Source organism: Podarcis pityusensis (assembly GCF_964106645.2).
Source record: "Podarcis pityusensis genome assembly, chromosome: 5".
Taxonomy (NCBI): Eukaryota; Metazoa; Chordata; class Lepidosauria; order Squamata; family Lacertidae; genus Podarcis; species Podarcis pityusensis.
Window position 1 is genome coordinate 70,496,885 of NC_138032.1, and position 25,519 is coordinate 70,522,403.

Consider the following 25,519-nt stretch of genomic DNA (forward strand, 5'->3'; position numbering starts at 1 on the left):
CTTCCCTCTTCTGGTAATTGCACATGGAGAGTGTCCAGTCTGGTGCCAGCTTCCACCAAAAATGTGCAACACTGGCATGATTGGGACAGCCATGGTGGTGAGGACTTACTGAATGTTACAGCTGCCACAGGAATCCAACACGATGTGGGCATTTCCTAGCACATTTCGTGTGGGCAGCTGTAACATTAGAAGTGGCTACAGGAGAAAGAAGTCAGCTAGGTTGGTATTGAGGAGATAGCCTCATGGTTTTTAACATCCTTTGCTTCTCTTCCCTGCTCATAGTGAATGGTGGCTGGTCTACCTGGTCAGAATGGTCCCCATGCAGCAACCGCTGTGGTCGAGGATGGCAAAAGCGCACCCGGACCTGCACCAATCCTGCGCCTCTCAACGGTGGCTCCGTTTGCGATGGACAGTCCTTGCAGAAGATCTCCTGCAGCACTATGTGCCCAGGTGAGGGCATCTCAGACAGCCACTCCTGGACTCTGCACAGTGAGCTGTATTCACACACAGGGCTGTTTCTGTTTGTATAGCACAGAATCTGGTGGCAAAGCTTGATGTAGCCAGTTGACTTAGACTCAGTACCCTGTACAGAGCGTTAAGAATATCTCAAGCAGCAGGAGCCAGGCAGCAGAGCATTTGGGAGCCATATCTGCTTTAGAAAACAATCCACCAGTTTCCAAATGTCATTTATTAAAACAGCTCATTCTTTATTTAGAACTACCTTTAAATATCAAGGGTTTGGGGAAAGGCATCCAATATTCCGTTTTGTACGAAAGTTCTGTGTACATTATAGTGCAATGATATTTATGTTGAGTCACAACTGAAGTGAGACTCATAATTTACAGGAAGAACTGCTAACATCACAGCATCTGCTAGCAGCAAGATGTGTTATTGCAAGGAATTGAGGAAAATAACAATGCTCTTAACACTTGCGGCCTGGAGGGACGAAACAGGATAAACAATAAAGAAGCGGGTTGTTTTGTGAGAATTCAATGTACTTTTGTGTCTGGCTGCTCTTTTTAGACTTCAAAAGAAAGCAAAAAAGAAATAATCATACATGTGATGATGGGAGGCTGGAACCTTAAGAAAGGCAGATTTAGGAATGCATGTGCTAGTCAAATCTGTTCCATTTAGTTTAGGTTTTTTTAAATTACATTTTATGCTTGGTTGGGATGACAACTGGCAGATGTGGCAAGAAAGCAGGCGGTGCTTTAAAAAAGAGGAAGCTGCTGTAATAGTTAGAACCTACAGCTTTCAAGATGTCACCTAATTTTTTTGGTAGGTGACCTTTAGCAAGCCACAGTCTTTTGCCCTAGCTCACTGGCTGCATTATGGGGTTAATGATACTGATCTACATTGCAGACTTGTTCAGAGGACTGCTAAAATGCAGCATAGAAATTCTAACTAGATGCACGCCTGAAAATAGTTGCTTGTATCAGTATGCGTCACATTAAGGCGCACTTAAAATACAACAAAATTTTGGTGTAAAAACACTTACGTGTGGGAGATAGTGCATGTTTCCGATGTGGAATAGCTTCCTGTGTTGGAAGGTTGCAGTGTTTTAAGTCTGATCTTGCCTGTCAGCCAGTATCACTTTACTTTTTGGTTTAGGGCCGGTGGTGCCAGTAGGTGATTTCACAAGGGCATCCCAGCATTCTGCTTTTTTCAGGAGTTAGTAAGCTAGTCTTACAAGAAATTGTTTCCTCTCTCTCTGTTCCCCCCCCCCAACCCCTTCTGCCTGTGCGTCTCTAATTAGTTTCCTTCCTTTATGGTGGTGATTCTGGTGATGGATTAGTCCCTGACTGTCTTTTCCCTCCCGAAATGCAGTAGACGGAGCTTGGACGGAATGGAGCAAGTGGTCAGCCTGCAGCACAGAATGCACGCACTGGAGGAGCAGAGAATGCACAGCCCCTTCGCCCAGGAACGGAGGCAAAGACTGCAGCGGAGTGCTGCTTGACTCCAAAAACTGCACCGATGGGCTCTGTATGCAAAGTGAGTCGATTTGCTGTGCCTAATAAGAAGCAGAGGGGAAAGGGAAGACAGAAGGGAGGCAGGTTTTTCAGTTGTACTGAAAAAGCTCTGCAGGTGGGCATGTAAGACCCAGTGACAAACTTCTGTTGCCAAGTTATCTATCACAGAAATAAAGACACAACACGTAGGCTAATAGCTGCTAGAGCATATATAATAGAATATCATTCTATTATATGATATTTTTGATATCATTCAAAAAGTATAAATAAATCTATTAGAGTTCATATATGCAATGCAACAGACTAGTGGTGCAGAATGTCAAGGCCATGCGTTCAAGATAGGCATCAAAGGTCAGTCTCACAATGGCTATTCAAAGGTTTCAGCAGAAGACCTTCTGCGCCACTAATCTGTTACATTATATATATGAACTCTAATAGATTTATTCCTACTTTTTGAATGATATCATTATTCTATTGCATATGCTGTAACAGTTATTAGCCCACGTGTTGTGTCTTTGTTTCTGTGATTGGTTCTCATTGCAACACAGGGGTTTGTTTTTGCCAGGGGGAGAACACCGACTGCATCCTTTCAGCTCCTTACCCAAATCTGTTACCAGTCCCAATGAAGTTCTCTGGCCACCTAAATTCACAAGTTTGAAACTTAACTTAAGGTCATTTAAGGAATGGAAGTTTCCTCTCCGCTCTGTCCCAATGTGGTTACCTGAGACCCACAGAAAGCCTCTCTTGGGGCTCCCTTTTGAACCATGTTGGAGGGAGTACCAAGGGGGGCTGCTGAGAGGAGGAAGAGACACAAAACTTCCCTTCCATAAACTTTATTTCTTAAATATTTCTTCTGTACCTAAGATGTATGGATGTGATCAAACATATTGCTGCACACATAATTACTGGGTACACTTGTCACAGAACTGTGATTATTTTTCACTCCCTGTTGAGTGCACACTCCATAGCAAACCTGCATTTGACACTGTGTAATGTGTAGATCATCCCATTGCCTCTGCCTCTGGTTGGTATCAGCCTTCTAGGTGAATGGTTTCAAGTCTTGGAGGTGCATGGAGATAGCACGCTAGGGCATAGTGGCGAGCAAACCCAACTGAGGTGCAAGCTACTTCTGAGTCCACCTGCTTAGGAATGGGCTACAGATCCTTGCAGCCCACCTGAATGGGTTCCAGTTGTGCTGATGCCCAGCCAACAGTCGACTTGAGACTGCTGATTGATGTAGACACCTGTATTACTCAAACGATATGTAGGTCATTCAGAAGAGCAGAATATTTCAGTTAGAAGGATTATCTGTATGAACTGCTGGCTGCCTAGATAGATAGATAGATAGATAGATCAAGAGAACTATTTTGAGAAGTGTATGGTAAGGTTAGTGGGTGAAATGCCAGCCTTTCCTTAATGAGGTTTGAGTCCTAATCTTGAATGTGAATCTTCTGAAGAAGATGGACGAACTGTCATTCAGAACCCATAATGGCAGGATCCCTCTGCCACCTGTAGAGCTCAGAGAGTGAAACTATGAGAAGTAGAACGGGGTCTCCTCTTCATACAAGAAAGGAGAACACAGGTGGGCAGGGTAAAGCAATTGTGGATCATGTCATTTCCCATTGAAATGAGAGAGAAATCTTATATTTCATTGACATTTCCTTCAGAAATCCATCAGTTGTCTTAGTGTTGGGGAAAGCAGTCCAGTGAATTTTGTTCAACAATGTGATCCCCTAAAGAAATGGGTGCTGATGGTATCAGTGGGATTTTTGCTTTTCATGAACACCTGGCTTAAACTTGATCCAGATCTCTCAGGCTACAGAAATTACTTTTAGTGCTAGGACTAAGCCCCAGAAGCCAAGAAGCAATAATGAAGAAAAATATATTTATACAAGTGCAGAGTGAATTTTCCTTGGCTCTACATGACAACCATCAGCCGCTTCCCTACCCCCACGTGTACCTGCTCTCTAGCTCAACGGTCCTGCAGCCTGCAAAGGACCTTTGCCTGAGTCATTTTGCCAGCAGAATACAGCTCTTGTCCTGCGGCCCTTTAGGATAATTGACGGCTCAGGAAAGCATGTTGCTTTGCCAGTATTCTCTTGCCGACACCTTCAATCCAGTCTGCTTGTACATTCATGAACATTCCATGACATCACAGTAGCTCAGCCAGTATCTGAAGTGCTCATTGGGTGGTCACAGGAAGGCAGGAGGCAGATGCTTGGTTTTAACCCTTCTACTTTAAACTTGAGGCAAGGCTGGGGAAAATTGCTGTATTTACACCTCTCTTTAGAGCAGGCTTCCTCAGACTTGACCCTCCAGATGTTTTTGGCCTACAACTCCCATGATCCCTAGCTAGCAGGACCAGTGGTCAGGGATGCTGGGAATTGTAGTCTCAAAACATCTGGAGGGCCGAGGTTGAAGAAGCCTGCTTTAGAGCATCCAGATAAATTGCCTTAATGAGCAGAAAAGCAAACTTTGCTACAAGAGCAGCCCTGCTTTTTTAAAAAAATAAATAAAAATTGTGACAGTGCTGCCACCTGCTGTAGTCATGTTGATTTCCATTGTGATACCTTCCTGGCTCGTTATTTTGCCCGAATTTATATTGCTGCCTGAATTCTGTCCTCCCACCGCAATCTGCTCACCCCCCCTCAAATGCTATAATTCTAACCTCATGCCGCTGCTGCATGAGAATGTATGTGTGTCATCTTAAATGGAATCACTGGATTGATCCATGTTGGCAGATAGCAGAGATGAGGGGGAGTCCTGTACAGAGACGCAATTTATTTTTTGAAAAAGGGAAAAAGCATCTCCCCCTCCCTCCAGTAGCTGCTGGCTCTGGAGAAGCTCACTGCTGGGAAAAATTAAGGCATCATGACAGCCGAGGTCGGGTGCAGTTTGCAGGCACAGTCAAACTGCGCACCATGGCAGCCTGCTGCTGGCTGTTAACACTTAAACAGGCAAATGGTACTGAGAAGAAAACCAAGCAACAACACACCGAGAGGCAAGGAACACTGTGCTCTGTGCACCTCCCCATTGCCTAAGAAGGATCAGTACCTTCCCAGTGTATGGGAACTTTCAACATGTAGCAAGTTTGAAGAACTTTAAGATGAATTGGAGTTAGTCTGTTCTTCTTTAGCATTTTGTCTCCCTCATACCTCTCTTCCTCCTCCTCCACCATCCCAACCATATATGTGTCCCTGCCACTTTGGGATCACCATATACTTCATCAGTGCTTTTTTTCTGGGGGGGACGCAGGGGTACGTATACCCCTAAACATTTTGTGACTCTAAGTTTGACCTCATTGAGGGACAGTATTTCAATAGGAGTAGGAAAATGAGAGTATCCCCTAAACATTTTTTTTTTAAAAAAAGAAAAAAGCACTGTACTTCATTCATCTGATGATGTGGACACAGGCCCATGAAAGCTTCTGCCAGTCAACGTGGCGCTTTTCAGGTGTTGGTGGATTACAACTCCCATAATTCCTGGCCGTAGGCCATGCCAGGAATTGGAGCTGATGGGAGTTGGAGTCCATTGACCTCTGGAGTGCACCATTCAAGGCTTACGCTGTAATATATGTGCTCGTCCTAAACGTCCTACAACACTGTTGGGTTTCACTGCAACAGACCAGCATGGCTCCCCCACAGGAAAATAAATTAGATGCTACTGCTTCTTCCAGCACTTTCTTATGTTGACTGGGGGGTAGGGGGTGTTTTTTGTGGTGACTGGGGTAACTGCCGCTAACGGAGGACAGGACAACTGAGAAACATGGCAGTTCATTGCTTCTGTCCAGATGAGTTGCAGACAGTGCTTTTTTTCTTAAAAAAAAATGTTTAGGGGTACTCTCATTTTGACTCAAGAAAATCACCATTTTATAGTTCAAATTGGGAAAAATAAATACAGTAAATGGACAACAGTACAAAGACTCCCAAAATGTTTAGGGGTATGCGTCCCCCCAGAAAAAGCACTGGTTCTAGAATTATGCCTGAGAGGACTGGTGGGTCACATGTTGTGAAGAACCAATAGTAGTGCAGTTGGGTGGTTTGTACCAACTGACCACATAGCTGTGGGGGGGGGGGGGGGCTTCCATGGTCATGGGAAGTATGGCAATGAATACCAGTTGTTGGGGGGAGCAACCACAAGAGACAGCTATCACCATTGTGTCCTGCTTGCGGGCTTGCTGGAGGCAGCTGGCTAGCCATCCTAAGAAACAGACCGCTGGACCAGATGGACTCTTGCTCTGCTCTTAGGCACGTTAGCACAGCATCCCAGACCATGATGTTGGTTTTACATTTCGCAGGCACTCTCCTGATACTGTGGGCAGATACAGCAGTGCAGATATTTGAGAGGTGCTGCTTGTGGAGTGAATATGCCAGCCTCCTCCTCCTCCCCCCTTCCAACTGCAGTTTACGTGGCTTTGTCTTGCATGTCACTTCAGTACAAATTGTTCCATTGTGCTTATGTTTTCACCATACCCTCAAGTCCTCGGTTTGCCAGAGCTGCTAAACTGCCCTTTGTTTTCTTTTGTTACCATCTTCATTGTCGCCATTCTCATTTTTCAACCTTTGTTTTTGAACTTTGTTTTCCCCGACAGATAAAAGATTTGTAAGCGAGCCCAAAAGTCACCGTAAGTCTCCATTTCATAGCCATTTTCTTTCATTTGTTGTACATTTAAGCTTTAGGTTTGGTTCGGGTTTGTCTGCTATACATGGACATTTGCCCTACCTCAGTATTAAAACATTCCTGGAGGACCATCTCTGTGTGACTCTAGCAGCCTCAAGGGAGCTGAAGCCAGTGGGAAGGGGAATGTAGACATTGTTACGCCTGGTGGACCTTGAAAAGCAAACTGGGTTTGTTTTAGAAACTAGAATCAAACCAGGTTTATTTCCAATTCAGTAGGAAAGATACTGTGGTGGTTTTAAGTTCAGTGCTGGTTTAAATAATAAAGCTTTGTAGCCTCCAGCAGGAAGGAGATGGATGTGATGTTCTGGACTCCTTCCCTGAACATTTCAGCTTGCTTGCTTGCTTTCTTCTTTTTTTAAAGAAAGCTCTCTAGCCTTTTTGTTTACAGAGATATAATGGAAAACGTGCTGGCCATTTTCTACCCAATTGCTCCCAGTAAAACAAACCTGCTTCTAGTGTTGTGGATAGCAGCGGCAAACGCACTGGGATGGCTGACAGCCACGTGCCACTGTAAAAAAACAAATATTAGGCCATTCTTATTTTTGTTTTGCTCAGTTTTGCCTTGACCTATTATTACAGCTCTCCCAGTATACCTTAGGATATCACATACACACACAACATTTTGGGTCATGGGAATGAATTAATGATTATGATGATGATGCAAATATCAGTTCTTTGTATAAAATGAAAAACTATGCTCCACCAACACCTGTTATTCCCTTGACTAAATTCAGGGTAAAGTTTCAATGGAAATTAAAGCTATAGTTCATCCATTCATCTACAAGAGCGAGAAAGAGAAACTCTTTGCTTTTGTTTTTTTGCTCAGTGCAAACATTGTTCTTCCCCTCCCAGCTTTCTTTCTCTCTCGCCCTCAAGTAACCTGTTGGTGTTTCTGTAACTCCTTGACATAGGGCTATAGCGGTGACGTTATTTTGTTTTGTTTTTGTTTTCATTTTGCCAGAGATGGGGGCGTTCTTGTTGCGCATCCCTCCCCTTTCCTTGCGGCAGTGTGCCATCAGTTGCTGCACTGCGTGGCAATAAAACGTGATAACGTCTGTGAACGTGAAGCATAGGAGGCAGAGCTGTTTCCTTCATGAGTAGCATCCAGTGCAGAATATTTATTAGCTTCATCAGTGATAGCTTATCTTCTGTAATGCAGACTGAAAATCAAATAAAGGGAGGATAAAGGTGGCAGAGTAATTGCTACTCTTCCAATTCTGCCGTTCTCTGCCACCTAAAAATTCTCTTGCTGTTGTAAAGGACCTTTGCTCAGTCTCCCTTGCTTCTCCTTATGCCCACAATGACCTCCCAGAATGCTCTATTCTACCCCGCCACCCCCCTTTTATTCTAAAGATATTTCAAAACTATTCTTGCAAAGCCTATGCATCTCAACACCTTAGCCTCCATGCCTTGGTCACGCAAATCCCTTGCCTGCTGCCTCCCTTCTGTTTTATTTCCATTGTGAAACTTGAGGCTGCAAGCTCCCTGGGGCTCCCTGTTGCTCCTGCTTTGAAGTGCCATGCATATTGATGGTGACACCTTAATAAATAACATTAGCATGGGAGTCAACCCTCCCAAGCCCCGAACTATTTTAGCAGTATTCCTTGCTGTTGTATTTCACCTTCTAGTCAGAGGGAGGGAAATTACTTCTGTAGCAAGCAATGATGGAAGCTTGGCATGGAGCGTTCCTCTGTCTACCCTAGCAATCCCTATAGATTGGGAAATGGCACTGATTGGATACTTCAAAGCCTGTAAATTCCCCGTTATTTCTTCCTTGTGCCTTTTCCGGTAGTAGCCTCAGGGAAGAAATTCCCAGTGGATCACACACAATTGTACATGTAGTCCAGATATAATTACAATTTTTTTAAAAAAATCAACAACAACAACAACACCGTGATTCAGTTCCACATAGTCCCTTTCAGAAAGAAGGAACCTGTGACAACAGGGCATGGTAATGGGGGGAGCTTGGAGAAGAGGGAAACAGTTAAATCAAAAACAGGGGTTGGGGGAGGAGATCGTTGTAAATGCCAGTCTCTTGGCATATCTGGAGTAATTCTCGATTTGATTGGATATATTTCTATGCCTCTTTCCGTTCAAATGAATCCCAAAACGGCTTGCAAATAATCAGTAACATGATAGAACAGAATAGAACATCACAAATACAACATGAATCATACAGAATAAAGAAAGCATTAGTGAAACAATTACAATCTATAAAAAACTGTTAACAAAGCAGCAACTAAAAAAAATAAACTAAACATTGCACGTTGAAGAAAAAAAGCCATGCTTTTTTATTAGCAAATCCATACAGCATTTCTTTTGGAGGCAGTGATGGGATGAGGCTTCAGTTCTTTCTATCATCTTATATGGCCAAACCCCACCCCTCCAAAAAGGTCTTCCTGGGCATGTTTGAACAAATTGATCTGCAGAACTTTGGAAGTGTTGAATCCAAGGCCCAGGATTTTTGACGTAAATAAACTTTATAAAGCCAAGAAGATCTTAAAGATGAAACTCAACATAGTTAGCAGAGGTTGGGAGCAGAGGGAAAGCACTAGGCAGCAAACATCATTTGCGAGCTCAGCCACTCAGGAGCCGATGCTGCCTTGTTGTCCAGAGCAATCTAGGACTTGTTTGCTACCAAAACGAACCTACAGGAGAGATTGACTCGGTTCATGGACTGTTGATCATCTCTGTGCATCCAGTCTCACAGAGCGGCAGTGTTGTTGTTTTTTCCTCAGGCGTGTGCACATTTTTAAAAGTTCAAGGTAGATGACTTTTATCACGGTCCTCTTTTCTGCGCACCAAGGGAGACCAAGGAGTCACAGCACGCGTCATGTATAAATAGATAGCTCCAGAGGCAATGTTAATTAGGGATCCGCGACTGTGCCAAGGTTGCCCAAGGTTTTCTGACTAGGTCATTTAAAGCATAGGCAGGTGTACATTAAGAATATTGCATTCAGGCTTGCTGATCTTGAAACAGCAGCCTTGTGGCTGGTGATCATTTCCCTTATCACTGAGTCAAAGATCCATAGGCCTTATTGCACCCACACACCCCCATTGCCCCATCCTAATTCAGGGGCTCCTGTTTTGCTTTGTGCTAGTATGGTCTAAGGACTAATGCAATAAAAGTTATTCTCCTCATTGGCTCCTGGCTCTGGATACCATAAATTTCTCTAAATTTCTTTCCTGAACAGCAGATTATAGCTTTGCGAGCCCCTGGCTCCTGCTTCCTGCCATTCCCTCTTTGATGCTAACCTTTCTTTCCTTCTGGCTTCTGCCTATCTTCTTTCTTCTCTCCAGACCACCAAAATAAGCTTGCCTTTGTCTGGGAGGGAGCCTAATTCTTGCACCACTTGCCCAACACAGCAATTCAAAAAGAAAAAAAGGACTTGTGGTTATTGTAGCTGGTATAGCTCAGTTGGTAGAGCATGAGACTCTTAATCTCAGTGCCATGAGTTCAAACTCCACATTGGGCACATTGCAGGGGGTTGGGCTAGATGACCCTCAGGGTCCCTTCCAACTTTACAACTTTATGATCTCATCATAACTTTTGTCCCAGTGTTGTATTCCATTTACAAATCAGTCAAGCTTCCAGCTTGATCTCCGTAACCTCCGTAACCTAAAGAGAAAGGCTTTTGGTGGTTTGTGTGTCCAACCCTTGCTGTAAAGAATGACAATAGGGAACATGCTACTAAGAGATAACATTCCTGAGGGGCAGTCGCATGCAAAGTCCCTCAAAGCAAAGACTTGCCTGAGCAAACATTTCCTAACTAGTCTCACTGAAGGAACCTGAGGGCCAGAGGGCTTCAGACATTAAGGCAATCTCTGTCTTTTGTTTCTAAGTTCTCTTCAGCTGGACTTTCTCTTGTTTCCTCCTTGCCTTTCCAAAAATCCTGAGACAGAGGGGGGAGGAATCAGAATAGGTGGCGGAAATGTGGTACAACGTTTTGGTTTTGAATTCCGAATGGAAGAGTCATGCCATCATGATAATATTACTGAAAGGCATCCTAACATCATTTAAATAAAGAAAGAGGCAAGCAGAAAGTGGCAATTCTTTTTTCAGTTTCTGTTTTAATCTTTCTCTCTCTTCCTTCTAGTACTGGAGGCTACCGGTGACGTGGCCTTGTACGCTGGTGTTGTGGTTGCCATCTTTGTGTTCATTGTTATCCTGATGGCTGTCGGGGTGGTTGTGTACAGGCGCAGCTGCCGGGACTTTGACACTGACATAACAGACTCTTCCGCTGCTCTGACAGGAGGCTTCCACCCAGTCAATTTCAAGACCTCCAGACATGGTAAGACCCCAGCTTACTCAGAAGGTTCACATCCATTTTCATACGTCCTTGAACCTCACAAGGCAGAAGAAGAAAACAGATACAACCAAGCATTTGAACTGAAGGCCGCTAGAACCCATTGTGGAGAAAGAGGTGGACTTGGTCCAGGGCAATCTGGGTTCAAATCCAGGCTAGCCTGGAACTCTCTGGGTGCTTTCTTTTTTCTCAATTAACTAAATCATTTGTGAGACTAAACAAGATGGAAAGTGTGAAATAAACTGTAGAAGTTTCAAATAAATAAACAGAAGAAAGTGGCTTAAATTCAGAAGAAAGCTACATCTGTTAGCCTGCAGATATTTGTCAAAATCTGACACATTATCCAACAGGAAGAGGTGGTAGAACTGTAAGCTGTTCAGATTGCAAGTTGAGGCCCACGCTTTGGAATAAAATCTCCCTGCATGTTTTCTAGTGTATGTTTAAAGTTTGTTTTTAACCATTCAGACAAGCTTTCAAGGAGTAGCCGTGCTGTCTGTGTCTATTTCCTTCTATGAGAAACATACCATTCAGCATTTTCCACCTTCTCTTTTGCAGACACCCCCCAATTGCTGCACCCTTCAATGCAGCCCGACCTGACAGCCAATGCTGGTGTGTACCGCGGCCCCATGTATGCCTTGCAAGATTCCTCTGATAAGATCCCCATGACCAACTCTCCCTTGCTTGACCCGCTCCCTAACCTCAAGATCAAAGTGTACAATTCCTCCACAACATCATCCTCACCCGGGATGCATGAGGGGACAGACCTGCTGGGAGTCATGCCCTCAGGCACCTTCCCAGGGGAGAACCTCAGGGATAATCACTTCATGAACCTAAGGAACAAGACCATGGGGTCTCAGCAGCTCTTGACTCTGCCTCGGGAGCCTGGGAACAGCGCCACTGGGACGTTCGGCTGCCTGGGAGGAAGGCTCACCATCCCTGGCACAGGTAAATGTCAGCATGAAGGGAAATTTCTATTGTCCTGACTTTATCTGAGAGTCTATTGAACCAAGCGGTTATGGGCAGGCTGACCTAAACATAGTCTGTAGTAGGTCAAGCTGGGGTTGCAGCACCTTGAACAGCTCTGAGCTGACACCTTGCTCCAGGGAGGTCTCGGAACCCACTGAGCTCCTATGTACTTGCTAGTTGTGACCATCTCTTCCAGGTTTCTCCCCCTCACTGGTGAGTGGAGAACCTTAAAGGGATATTAATCTGTCCTAGAGCACCACGCTCTGTCGCCTCTCCACTTGTTCATGCCAGGCACTTTAGAAAGGGGCACAGCTGGTAAAAAGCATTGCCATCGCCTAGAATACCAGAAAGAGGCCCAGATCCATTAGTATCCTCTAAACACTGAACCTGCTCCTGTAGGGGTGTTTGTGTCATTCCATCCAGAGCAGAGATATTTATTGCCATCAACAGTCCACATACCACAAGCACCTCCATCTTTGCCTATGTTGAGTTTCAAGTTATTGACCCCCATCCAGGCTATTATTGACCTCAGGCAGTCGTTCAGGAATGAGGCTTCCTGTTCACTTAGATGTTCTTCCAGGATGCAATGGTTGGGAATTTTCAATCATCTTAAATTATTACAAGGGGAAGATCCCTGACTATGGGCCTCACCTGCTGTGGGATGGCTCATCTCTTCCTTTGCCACAGGTTTTCTTGCAGAGGGAGCGAAAAGGAACGCATAATGCACACAGCTAGAAGCAGCTTCTTGGTTTAACTCTAGTGCTAAATAAAACCAAAGTGGGTGAGAGGGGCACCTTCCCCAGGCATCGTCTGGGCAGAAGCAGCTAATGGGCACCGAAGGTCAAGTGATATACAGTATTGACAGTTACTAAAACAATGTCCAGAGATGCCATCTTTTCTTTTTGGAATAATTAGGCACAGCTTTCGAGGTAATGGGTGAGAAACCAGGTGATGAGCTTGCTTGGGGGCTTTGCAGAGGGTTGCTGGTGATGCAGAGTGAGTCCACTGCATCTTCTCATTAGCTCTGTGCCTGCGGCCTAAGATACTGACTTGGGGGAAGAGAGATCAGAGAGAAGGGAAGATGTACTGCAGAGCTGAGGGTTGTATCATTTTTAAATCTAGTAAAACCCTTTATTCATTCTCTTCTCCTCTACCATCCCTTTCTGGTCCATAGGGGTGAGCCTCTTGGTGCCACACGGAGCAATTCCTCAAGGGAAATTCTACGAAATGTACCTGATGATCAACAAAGCAGAAAACACCCTGTAAGTAAAGCAGAAAACGTGCTGTGTTTTTCAATCTGGCCTGCATTATCAGAGGTTATCCAGGAGATCTGCTTTAGGCATGGTCAAAGGCTTGAGCATGCCCAGTGTAAACTGTTCCCCACTCCCTACCCCACTCCCATTCATTCCACAATCTGCTTTCATTAGTCTCCTTGATTTCAGCAAACTGTGTTTCGTTCAAGAAACACTACAAACTTGCATCCAGACTCCGCTGATTGCACTTAATGTCTGATTGAAGTCACTGTGTCATGATAGTCATGACCAACTTAAGCATTTCATTGATTTCATAGAGAGCAACGTAGACACAGTTAGGATTCTGCTGTAAGTCAGGATCCAACCCAAAGCCACCTTAGACGTATTGCTTTGGATCTTACGCAAGGCCTATAATTTTCTTATCTGCCTGCACTCGACTTACCATTTGTATTTCTTCTTTTTTATTTTATTTTTTTATTTTGACAAAGTAATAAGAATAAATAAATAAGAATAAAAATGTGCACCCCACCCCCGAGACCATTCCATTGTTACTATCCAACCTCCCAAAATTTCAACACCTCTTGCGATGGTTTGGCCCCTTTCCATTTTAACAGTACAAATTCTACAAACACCCTCCATATCTCCTCAAAATCATTTCTACTGCACATTCCCCATCTTACCTTAATAGCACATGTTAATTTATCATTAATAGCTGTATCCCACACCTCTTTATGCCATCCTTCCATTTTATATTCACCTTGCCCCTTCCACTTCCTAGCTATAATAACTCACGCAGCTGCCAATAAAATTGTGAGCAAGTCCTTCATAGCCTGTGAACCTTCCACCACATCGTAAATTGATAATAATGCTACCACTGGACTTTTGATCAGCTTCAACTGAGTGATTTCTGTTATCTCCTTAAACACCCTTTGCCAAAAAAAAAAAAAAGAAAGTACATATTTACACCCCCACCACATGTGAACCATAAGTCCCGGTTTTCTGGCATCCCCGCCAACGTAACACCAAATATTCCTAGTATTTATTCTTTAAGTCAAGACAGCAATCCAGGACACCATTCAGTTGCTTAAAACCCTATTGAAGTTAAAGGGAGGGGAGATTGTGGCAGGTGGATAATTCTAACTAATTTAATATTTAGCCAGACTGCATTCAGGGGCTTTATTCAGCAAATATTGCTCTCGTCAGGTTAGATTCAAGCCATTCCCCATTTCATTCAAGCCATCCATTTCCTCTGAGGTGCCACAGCCCAGTTCTTTGACTTCCTTTGTGTCACTGGAGACAACTTAGCTTTCTTTTCCTTGCCCTCTCTAGCTTTCCATCCGAAGGTACACAGACGGTGCTGAGCCCCATGGTGACCTGTGGCCCCACCGGGCTGCTCTTATGCCGCCCTGTCATCCTCACCGTCCCCCACTGTGCAGAAGTCAGTTCCCCAGACTGGATGCTGCAACTGAAAACCCAGTCCCACCAAGGAAACTGGGAGGTAAGACATGATTTGGGAACAGAATCAGCTGTTCCATTGGTGAAGGCACCGCATGCAATCTGTTGGTCAAGCCAGTTACTTAAAAATGTATGGTTATTTATCAGTTATAAAGCATTTTAAGGTAAGGAGATTGATAGGTTTCTGTTGGTTTTTTTCTCGTCCACCCCTCCCTCCCCACACAACTCTATAACATCTCCTGTCAATCAGTCTCTGCTGATTAGAAACCCCATTGAAGAGGAGGTTAAGGGGTGATATGATAGCCATGTTCAAATATATAAAAGGATGTCACATAGAGGAGGGAGAAAGGTTGTTTTCTGCTGCTCCAGAGAAGCGGACACAGAGCAATGGATCCAAACTACAAGAAAGAAGATTCCACCTAAACATTAGGAAGAACTTCCTGACAGTAAGAGCTGTTCGACAGTGGAATTTGCTGCCAAGGAGTGTGGTGGAGTCTCCTTCTTTGGAGGTCTTTAAGCAGAGGCTTGACAACCATATGTCAGGAGTGCTCTGATGGTGTTTCCTGCTTGGCAGGGGGTTGGACTCGATGGCCCTTGTGGTCTCTTCCAACTCTATGATTCTATGATTCTATGCTCAAAATGATGAACTTTCCCTTCAAAAATTGTATGATAGAGAAACCCCTTTTAAACACGTATTGCTAGAATCATGAGATCTAGGAAGTTTACAACGCAGAAGTGAAAAGTCAGGATAGCAGCATTTTTAAAGTCGATAAAAAGCTAATATATGCCAGTGCAGCACCAGATTTATGCAAGGCAGGTGAGACCTTGCAGGTATTGCATTGCTGCCCTCCTGGAAGTATTATAAATCAGGGTTGTGTATGTGATGGCAGTTCTGCTGAAAACCTGCAGCCTGGAATGTTGTACCAGCCACAGAATTCAACTCGCCTAGAATCACAGCTTTCACACAAAAAATAAAAATAAATGTTAACCCTTATGGTTGGGAAGATATACTTGAAAATATGGGGAAAGGGCCTGATGAACTCACATGAGCAATAGATTTCCAGTCGTCAAGAGAGCATGACTTTAGTGCCCTATGTAACTCTTCACCTCCTTGCCATGAGTGACAATGGCAGAATAAATTGGGCAAAATTATTTCAGAAAATGTTAAACAATGTTAAAAGTTGCAGAACAGATTGTGCAAAAAAATGAAGAGCCATAAACAATCTTGCTTAATGGCATAGTTTATGCAAGCTGCAGGATTCAGTTTTCTTGAATTTCAGAATTTAGGTGACCATACTGTAGTTTTACTTCTTGTTAAACAGAGCACCCTCAACCCTGGTGCTAGTAAACAGAGAGACATATCTATTGAATAATAATTTCAGCTTGGTTCATGTGCACCAGCAGCAAGAAAGTCACTGTCTTTTGATCCAAAACAGTGTTGACTGCCCAATGGGATTTCTTTCTTTTTTATGCAAATGATTTGGGGACTTTTGCTATTTAAAATTTTGACAACTTGTATTTCTGAATTTTTTTTGTTTAACTTACTCTTGGATAGTTTTTGTTTTTCTGAGTTACGTTGCAATGGACATTGAATACAGACAATAAAAATCTGACATGCTAACCAACTGGCCTCCAGCCAATGGAAGTAGGTACCAGGAAGAAATTTACTTCTGTTTTTTGCTCTGCCCACCCCTTTCTTCTCCTTTAGGAAGTTGTAACTCTGGATGAAGAGACTTTAAACACGCCCTGCTACTGCCAGTTGGAACCTAAGTGCTGCCATGTTCTGCTAGACCAGCTTGGGACATACGTCCTCGTGGGAGAGTCCTACTCCCGGTCGGCCATCAAGAGACTCCAGCTCGCCATCTTTGCCCCCACCCTTTGTACTTCGCTGGAATACAATGTCAAAGTATACTGCCTGGAAGACACACCGGATGCCCTGAAGGTAACATTGCTCAGTTTGCCCCTCTTGAATTTCTTTGCACTTGACTTGCACGCCTCCTCCTTTCTGGCTGCTTAATTAAACCATTCATCAGGCAGATAAGTTTTTTTTCTGATGGGAAAACTTTCCATTCTGAATAGTCTCCGTGATCCCAGTAGCTAACTTAAAAATTCGGCGGGATTCTTGTAGGGTTGAAATGGAATATGTCCGTTTCATTTCTCTCGGTTTCTCATTTCAGTTTTATTTATTTGAATGGTAAACTGCCCTGTGATCCTCGGACAAAGGGCAGCATAGAAATTTCATAAATAAATCAATTTTACCAATCTTAAATTCAGTTCTCCGCATTTCTCTAGCAGTGTGAATTTCTCCTTATAAGCACATTTTTATATACACTCTTTTTTTGGAAGCCATTTCCTCTAATGTAATGCATCTTTGTATGCCAATTTTTATTAATATGTTCATTTTTATGCATGCTTTCTCTTAACATGTGCATTTTTATAAACATCATTTGGTTGGAGAAGTGCAGCACAGAACTCGGTTAAGTGCAAATCTTGAAGAAAGCCTGCATTTCAGTTCATATATTATTTTGGGAGGTGCAAATTTGATAGGTTTGAATGCAAACTGCATCTGACTTTAGATTGCACTCCACGGCCCCAATAAGAAAATCTCCCAGGCGTTTTCCTTCATGACACTGAATGTTGATTCACTCATCCTAACATTCACAGTGATCACTCCACTTTAGCTGAGACTTTGGCACAGACTTACTAAAAAAAAAAAAAATCATGTTTCTTTATTATTATTATTATTATTATTATTATTATTATTATTTCTGCTAAATTTACTACCTGCCATTCACCAGCAGGTCCCAGGGTGAATTACAGCAATTTAATTTTCAGAAATTAAAACCAATTACAACCAACTGCATTCAAAGGAATAGGCTACTGAGGGTCATACATGAGGCAGCGATGCAATCAGCACCATTTTTTTTTATAGTCTTTGCTTCAGCAAAGACAAGGTGACCTGTGGCCAATTAAGCATCAATTGCCCTGGCTACACCCATCATGTTTCTAGTATGCTCCAGAGTTGTCAACAACAAAGGGTTCCTAGAAGCACTTTTCTCCTTTGGCACGTCTAAGGGTGAAATCACCACTCGATGACAGTAATGCAGTTAAGTGGCGCCTTGCATAAGTGAAATAGCCATCACCAAATAAGTATTGTAGACCAGGCTTCCATAGTTCTTTGAGAGCAGTATTTTTCACTGAGGGTTGTTAAGGCATCCATCTGCAAGCCATTAAGTGATATACATACACGTCTGAACCACCCTTGTTTCTTGAAATTCCCTGGAATGATGGTAGTAGCCGTAGCTCAATGGTAGGTGCATGCTTTTCGAGCAGAAGGTCCCAGATGTCTCCAGGCAGAGCTTGGAGAGATCACTCTCTGAAACCTTAGAGATTTGCTGCTCGTCAGGGCATACAGTACTGAGCTAGATTAAATCAGTGGTTTGATTCATATACGGCAGTTTCCTATTTTATATTTTACGCCTAGATTTGCTCTGAACATCCTACGGTACCTTTAAAAAAAGCTGTCATAGACATTAAACTAAGTTCACAATAAAAGTGTGCTCATCTTTAATTCTCTGTTGGAATTCTTTGCTGCGGCAGACTAAAGCCTTATTCATTTGATTTCTCTGCGCTGACTATACACTTGGGGACATGCAACTGAACATGTGAACTGTCTCCACTCAGAAGCGTTGTGTTTGAGGTGGTGTGAAAATTCTTTGCTTTGGTACTATAGTATCATCCTTGCATTCAAGTCATCACTAGGGCATTGAGGAACCAGAGCTAACATGACCTACCTTTTTGGAATCTGCACCTCTTAAGTGTCTAGGAATAAAACTTCAGCTAACGGAAATGTCAGCCTCTTTGTTTTCCTGCTCTGGGACTATGCCTGGGGCCATACCTCAGAGAGGGTAGGAAAAACTGCACAGAAGTTGCATGTTCACCACTACTTGTCCGACTTCCCCATTTGTTGTTACTTTGGACTGCTGCTGCCCAAAATGGCCATGCTGGCAGTCAAAGGAGTGTGCGATGCAACTTGGAAAAGGGTTGCTCTGGGGAGCAAAACTGCCTGATGCAATGCCATGAAAAGTGACCTGCAGTTTGGTTTCAGTAATAGGTTCCCTTAACCCATTCCTCAGAGACCAGCCTCCTTGCTTTAAATGGAGGTCCCCGGAGGGAAAGGAAGGGTGTCTGAAGGAGACTGTTCTATGCCCTGTTTTGAAGATAAAACACAAGGGCTTCCCCCCGCCCCCTACAATTGCTGCTATGGCAAATGATCTCTCTGCAGTCTTAGACACTGAACACAGTGGGGCTTACTTCCAAGGAAGCTTTCATGTTAGCATGCTGTGCACATTCAGAGCCCACACAACCAGACAGGGGTGTGCAATATGCTCACGCTCCCCATTATGATTGGCAGGCAGTACAAAGCCTGCAGATTGGCCTGTCTGGTGTAGGTACTAGGATCTGGGCCTTTGGCCTTCACTTGCTCATCAGGACAGCATCTCTGGGTTCAGGCGTGGCATTGCCTGGCTCTGACAGTGGGTCAGAAATTCTACAGGCCTTAGAGGCTTACCCATTATTTTTCATATGCAAGCTTGTCTTGCAATCAGAGTTAAAATATGAGGGATTAAAGACCCACTGGAAAACTGCCTGCTTGCTCTCAATCTGAAAAATATCTATTTTTCAGGTTATTTCCAAAGCCTATCAATAATAGTAGCGCTGCTTTGCATGACTAATGAAAGCGACCCATCATTCTTAATGAAGTATAAATCTCCATCTGCCCTCATCCTACAAGAGTGATTAGTTCCAGTGATCAAGCTGGTGTTTCCGATCTTGCCGCATTGTGTGTTTTTAACCTTGATGTCATGGTTGGTGTCTAGCTTCTCTTCATACACTGAAAGAGCCAGAAGAGGACTCTAGAAATCAGCTTTTTGAGGTTTTGATTTAGGATATGACCAGTGAATCATAGGGAAGAAGACTCTGCGTTTCTGCTTCTCACATTGTCATGTTTATTGTCAGGGTGGTGCAGGAAGTAGAGGGTTGCTGTTTTCCCCCAAGATGTCATTGTGAGGGCTGAAAGGATTGTTGAGCTGGTTTGTCTGCTGAAATACTGGATCGCTGCAGAAAACGATACAGGGGGAAAATACTGGAATTCCAAAACGGAGATGAGTATATGACTTAAGTCAAAAGAGTATGAGTTTCCAGATGGGATTTTTTTTCTGGTTGATTGGCTTGAATTATAGCACCAATCAGTCGCAACCTGTTACGGCACTAGTCAAAGGAATAGCGGTACATTGGGTTGAATCAATGTTACATCTAATTCCAGCTGACAGTGTCTAGAGGGATGCAGAGGAGATGTTCACAAGGAAAGCACAAGGTGCTTCCAGGCACCCAAGCCCAGATGCTGGCAAAGTCCAGCTCCCATGGCCAGAAAGATACATCTGGGGTTGTGCCACAAATGACCAGTAAACTGCATTAGACCTATGAGTGTCAGGGAATCCAGTGCTTGAGCCACCACCAGCAAGCAGCCTGGAAACATAGAGAACCTAGTTGCTTCCTTTCAGAATGAGTTGCCTGTGCTATTTATTATTGCAGCTTAAAGTGCCTGTGATATTTTCTCCCCTTCATGTCAAGCAGCCCTGGTGGCAGTGATGGTGGTAAAGGTAAATGTGATAAAGGAAGAGATACAGTGTTTGTCCAGGAGCAATTCTGCTTCAGGAGCTGCTGCGCAAAATAGAGACTTATCAGTGCCCCATCTGGCAGCATATGACAATCTGGGAGCATAGGAGATGCTCGCTGGTTAAATTGCCATCATTTGTCCTTGGGCCTCACATCTGTCCTTCCTCTCCTCCCCTCCCCTCTTGTCTCACAGGAAGTACTTGAATTAGAAAGGACTCTTGGTGGCTACCTGTTGGAAGAGCCCAAGCCCCTGCTGTTTAAGGACAGTTATCACAACTTGCGCCTCTCCATCCATGATATCCCTCATTCACTTTGGAGGAGCAAACTCCTGGCCAAGTACCAGGTGAGTGGCTGGGTTGCCAGCATACCAACAACAGAGGGAGTGCCTCGATGAGACCACCAGCAAAACTGCTTTTGTTCATCACTGTTCTCTTCCAGAATATTTCATCTGCAGATTTATCCTTGGTGAAATGGTACCACAAGAGAATTATGTCACTGGCTTTTGGGGAAGATACATTTCATATACCTTAGAAAGACTTTGTGACTGCTCTGTCCTCTCCCACATCCTTACTTCATGATTTCCACCAGAAGGTTGGGCGTCCTTTCATTTCTCCAGTCTCCTGTGGTACCCATCTCACGCAGGTGTGAGACCCAAATTATCCTATGAATGGAAGACCCTAAATGGGCCCATCCCTGGGTGCACTGTGCTTAGGAGTCCTACAAAAGATATGAATAGCACCTATAGACCACAGTGCCTTCCACACACAGACACACAAAAACATCTCAGCCAGACCTCTTTGCCTAAACACGCACACATCATTGTAACTAAGCAACAATGCTTTCCAGAACAGGCCTGAACATCTTAAGAGAATAGGAAGACTCCTGCTGTGCCGGACCAAAAGTCATGCTTCCATGAAACCCACAAGCAGGACTTGAAGGCTGTAACTTAAGAACCATCGAGCCAAACAAATACAGCCCACCAGGAGCGCCTTAATCCATTTTCTCCCCACCAGCCTGGAACTGGTTTGCTGATGCATCCGTGCTTTGTTGAGGAGCTGGCTGGTGGGCTGCGTTTCACTTGAAGGACCAAAAGGCATGCAGACCTGTTCTGGTTGTGTAGACTTGTTCCATTGCCACAGTGACCAACTGGCACATTTCCTTTTTTAAAAAATAATTTTTATTAACCGGCCAATCAAATCAAATTAAATCACATCACATAAATTCCAAATTACAAAGCCGAATTTTAAATTTTGTTGTTGAGGGGACCCATATTTCAAGATCCGAAGGGGGATTCTGATCATCTTCTTGCTACTGCTTTAATGTCCAAATCAGTCCAAATCAGTCCAAACAGAGTTCATAATTCTATCCAGTCTTATCTTGCTGTTTCCCCATCACATCTTGTTCATATATTTTCTCTTTTTTCTTTATGATCTCTTCTGATAGTCTCCTTAAGCCGATAAAGACCAATAATAATCCTGTGTGAATTTTTCCGTTCTTCCAATCCTCAAATCGAGATGGTTTCCATATATCATCACCTTCATAGATAACATCGCTCTTTCCATCGTTAATTACAGAACTGTCGTTCTTAAGTCCCTCTGAGGAGTTTCACCCACAATATAAAAACAGCTCTATTTCTCTATTTCTCCATTCCAGACTTAAGTCCTCCAACAGAACTTCCCAATATGGCGACGGCATTTTTAACTGCATCATTCCAAAGCCCTTATACATTCCACGCTCTTCTTAAAACATGCTTTGGTTCGAAAGTTTATCTCCACACAGCCTTAAATCCACAGCTTAAGTCCTTAAAACGACATTTCTGACTTGTAAGGGGAGGGGATTCTTGTTTAATCACATAAGGAAAGAAAGGAAAGTTTTTTTTCCACCTCCCCCATCAGTCATCAGTCCCTTTACCATACCGAGTCTTGGCGTATATTCTCATAATCTATACTTGTTCCTCCGACTTGTCTTGTTTTATCAGAGATCTCTTCTGTTAGCAGTCTTTACTCCCCCTCCTTCCTTGAAATATGCAACTGTCACATTTCCAGTGTGATGGCATCCCAGTGTGCTGACATATCATTATTACTATTATTTATTAATAATTTATTGTTATTACTATTTGCTGCAGGAAATCCCCTTCTATCATATCTGGAGTGGCAGCCAGCGGGCACTTCACTGCACCTTCACTCTGGAGAGACACAGCCCAGCTTCCACAGAACTTACCTGCAAGATTTGTGTCCGGCAAGTGGAAGGAGAAGGGCAGATATTTCAGCTGCACATTACCCTTGGAGAGGTGAGCCAAGGGGATCCAGGCTGCAGAAGCAAGCAGGCTGTGTGGTTGGTTGGTAGAAGACAAGTGGAGCAGAATAAAATTTAACAGGAATCCCAGTGGCCTCTCTGAGCTATTGGCTAGAATTAACTGGCAAAATCTTCCCTGACACACATTGTGAGCCATTGCTCACTCCTAGAACTTGCTAAAGAAGGCCACATTCTTCTTGCCTGCTTTCTCTGACATGGATGTGGCACTGTAGTCTGCAGGAATATGTAGAGCAGAACCTATTATCTCACACATTTAAGTTCCCTACCGAGGAAAATGCAACCTTCCTTCCACTTGTGAGGAAGCCATATGGCATCCGCTGCTTATGGAACATTCATTTTGATTTGTTTGCAGGGAGGTTCTACAGTGTTGCATCAAGCAGTCGTTATTCCATTTTCCCATCACTTCCCTTACTACAGAAAGTTCAATTGTGGGGAGGGGGTCTTTTACACAAGAGAACAAGACTGCCGATACTATTTTAATTGCACAGTGTGATTTTGCCACTGAATCCCAGCCACAAAATAACAACAGTCTGCAAACAACCTAATTCTTCTGTCCTGGTTACATGCTCTGACCCTCCAATACCCGCTATTGTTCAAGCATGCATGTTGATATCCGAAGGGTGATTTTTCTCTGGGTTCAGTGAAGCAGAAGAATGTGATGCCACTATGCAAGTCAATGATACATATTTTAAAGGCATGATATTTACCCTTCTCTTTCCCATTGTTTCTATTTCTGACCATCCATGCATGCCGGGTTGCCTAATTATCTGTATGTTGTATATTTGCCATTTTGTTACAACGCATTGGGGAGGGAAATTGGGCCCTAAAAGGCAGCTTATAACTTATTTGCTTAATTAGTAAAAAAAAAATTGCCTCTAAATCTGACAGATGCCAGTGAGCCTACGCCCTTTTTTGTTTTCCAGAACTCCAACTCCTTTGATGCCTTGCGTTCCTATCCTGGCAGTGCCCTGACGACTCAGCTGGGGCCGTATGCCTTCAAGATCCCTCTGTCGATACGACAGAAAATCTGCAACAGCCTTGATGCCCCCAACTCCAGAGGAAACGACTGGCGGCTCCTTGCTCAGAAACTTTCCATGGACCGGTGGGTTTTGTTTCAGCGCTTTGCCATCAGCCATCCTTGCAGGAAACACAAGAGCCAAAGGAGCTGCTTGTTTGCACTTATTTAATTCTTTATTCTGATATCTGTGGGCTGCCTCTTGGATCAAAATCCTTGCTCAAGACAATGAATAGTGCAATACACTAGAAGAGAGAGGGAAAACCTCATAAAACAGCAAACATAAATAACATTAAACATTAACTATCAGCCAAACGCTCCCTGTATCGAATATCTGTAAGAAGGGGAACATTTTTACTGCCCTACTAAAAATATAGGGGATGCAGGTGGCTCTGTGGTCTAAACCACAGAGCCTAGGGTTTGCCAATCGGAAGGTTCGAATCCCCTCGACGGGGTGAGCTCCCGTTGTTCGGTCCTTGCTCCTGCCCACCTAGCAGTTCGAAAGCATGTCAAAGTGCAAGTAGATAAATAGGTACCGCTCTGGCAGGAAGATAAACAGCATTTCCGTGCATTGCTCTGGTTCACCAGAAGTGGCTTAGTCATGCTGGCCACATGACCCGGAAGCTGTCTGCGTACAAACCCCGGCTCCCTCGGCCTATAGAGCAAGATGAGCACACAAACCCAGAGTCGTCCACAACTGGACCTAATGGTCAGGGGTACCTTTACTTTTTACTAAAAATATAGAAGAGTTTTCCAGCAGGCAGGATAGAAGAACATAAGAAGGGCCCGCTAGATCGGGCCAATGGCCCATCTAGCATCCTGTTCTCACAGTGGCCAACCAGATGCCTGAGAGAAAACAGCAAGCACAGGAGCAACTCTCCCCTGCTGTGGTTTCCAGCAACTAGTATTCAGAAACATTGCTGTCTCTAGCTGGGGAGGCAGAGCCCAGCCACTCTCTTAGGAAAGCCACCCAGGTTGATTCACTCATTTGTCTTCAGGCCCAGGTGCTCAGAGCAGAAATAAAATAAAATAGAACTTGCTATGTGCCCAAACAGTTGGGTGCCTTGCCAGTTCCCAAATGACTGGTGTCTGCTGGTGTTCTAAGCAGTTGCTGAAACATTGTCATGGATGTATATTTCATTCAAACAGTGAAAAGGGTGCCAGTTGGAGGTTCCCCAGAATAAGATGTAGGAGCTGGGAAGCCACTGCCAAGCCAAGGGCTTCTATACCATGTAGCCTAGGTAAGGCACTTGGCTTCACCCTGGTCACTGTGAGCAGTAAGTTCCATACTGCTGCAACTTAGAGAATCCATTTTCTGTTAAAGCAGCAGCCTTCATTTGCTGAGCGACTTTCCTGCGGAGACTTTGTCAGTGTCATTGGCCTTGGTTTAAAGATATCGGGGGCCCTTGGGGTACCATCCCAGAAAAGGTCAAAGAAACTAGGTCAGCAAAAACCCTGAGCTCCTCTGTGTCAGTAAAAATTTGTAGCAGATCTATTTTCCCCCACCCTGCTGACTCCTGGTTTCCTCGTGTATATTCCAGGCTCCTCTAAAAGTTTGTCTTTTCTTTTTATTTAAAAAAGCGTTGTGCCTAATTTTAGAATCACAGAATCATAGAGTTGGAAGGGACCACGACCTGCGGTGCAGGGTCCCCCCCCCCAACATGAGGCTTGAATCCACAACCCTGACATTAAGAGTCTCATCCTCTACCAACTGAGCTATCCACTCAGAAAGAAGTACATAATATCCCTCCTTCAGCAGTGTTCTGGCCAGTGTCCTTAGGTGAATGACAATCATGCCGTGCTCTACCTTGCTCCAAAGAGCTTTTTAAAAGTGTGAGTTTACATGTTATGTTTTAGACTTGGTAGAAGCTGCTTCACCAA

At 43.9% G+C, this 25,519-nt stretch overlaps 1 protein-coding gene across 3 annotated transcripts in view; it reads left to right on the forward strand.

Moving 5' to 3' along the window:
* Window positions 1-25,519, forward strand: part of UNC5B (unc-5 netrin receptor B) — a 166,440-nt gene that overhangs the window by 133,717 nt on the left and 7,204 nt on the right. For 2 of the 3 annotated variants that reach the window (XR_013986109.1, XM_081004668.1), the window contains exons 6-16: window positions 283-450; window positions 1,828-1,992; window positions 6,562-6,594; window positions 10,748-10,942; window positions 11,513-11,902; window positions 13,098-13,185; window positions 14,506-14,674; window positions 16,340-16,573; window positions 20,501-20,650; window positions 22,433-22,597; window positions 23,547-23,725. Coding sequence is in view for 2 of the 3 variants with exons in the window: in XM_081004668.1 (XP_080860794.1) it covers window positions 283-450; window positions 1,828-1,992; window positions 6,562-6,594; window positions 10,748-10,942; window positions 11,513-11,902; window positions 13,098-13,185; window positions 14,506-14,674; window positions 16,340-16,573; window positions 20,501-20,650; window positions 22,433-22,597; window positions 23,547-23,725 (1,936 nt within the window). In the remaining variant the exon portion in view is untranslated. The remainder of the gene's footprint in view (window positions 1-282; window positions 451-1,827; window positions 1,993-6,561; window positions 6,595-10,747; window positions 10,943-11,512; window positions 11,903-13,097; window positions 13,186-14,505; window positions 14,675-16,339; window positions 16,574-20,500; window positions 20,651-22,432; window positions 22,598-23,546; window positions 23,726-25,519) is intronic. The other variant, XM_081004669.1, reaches the window with a different exon arrangement.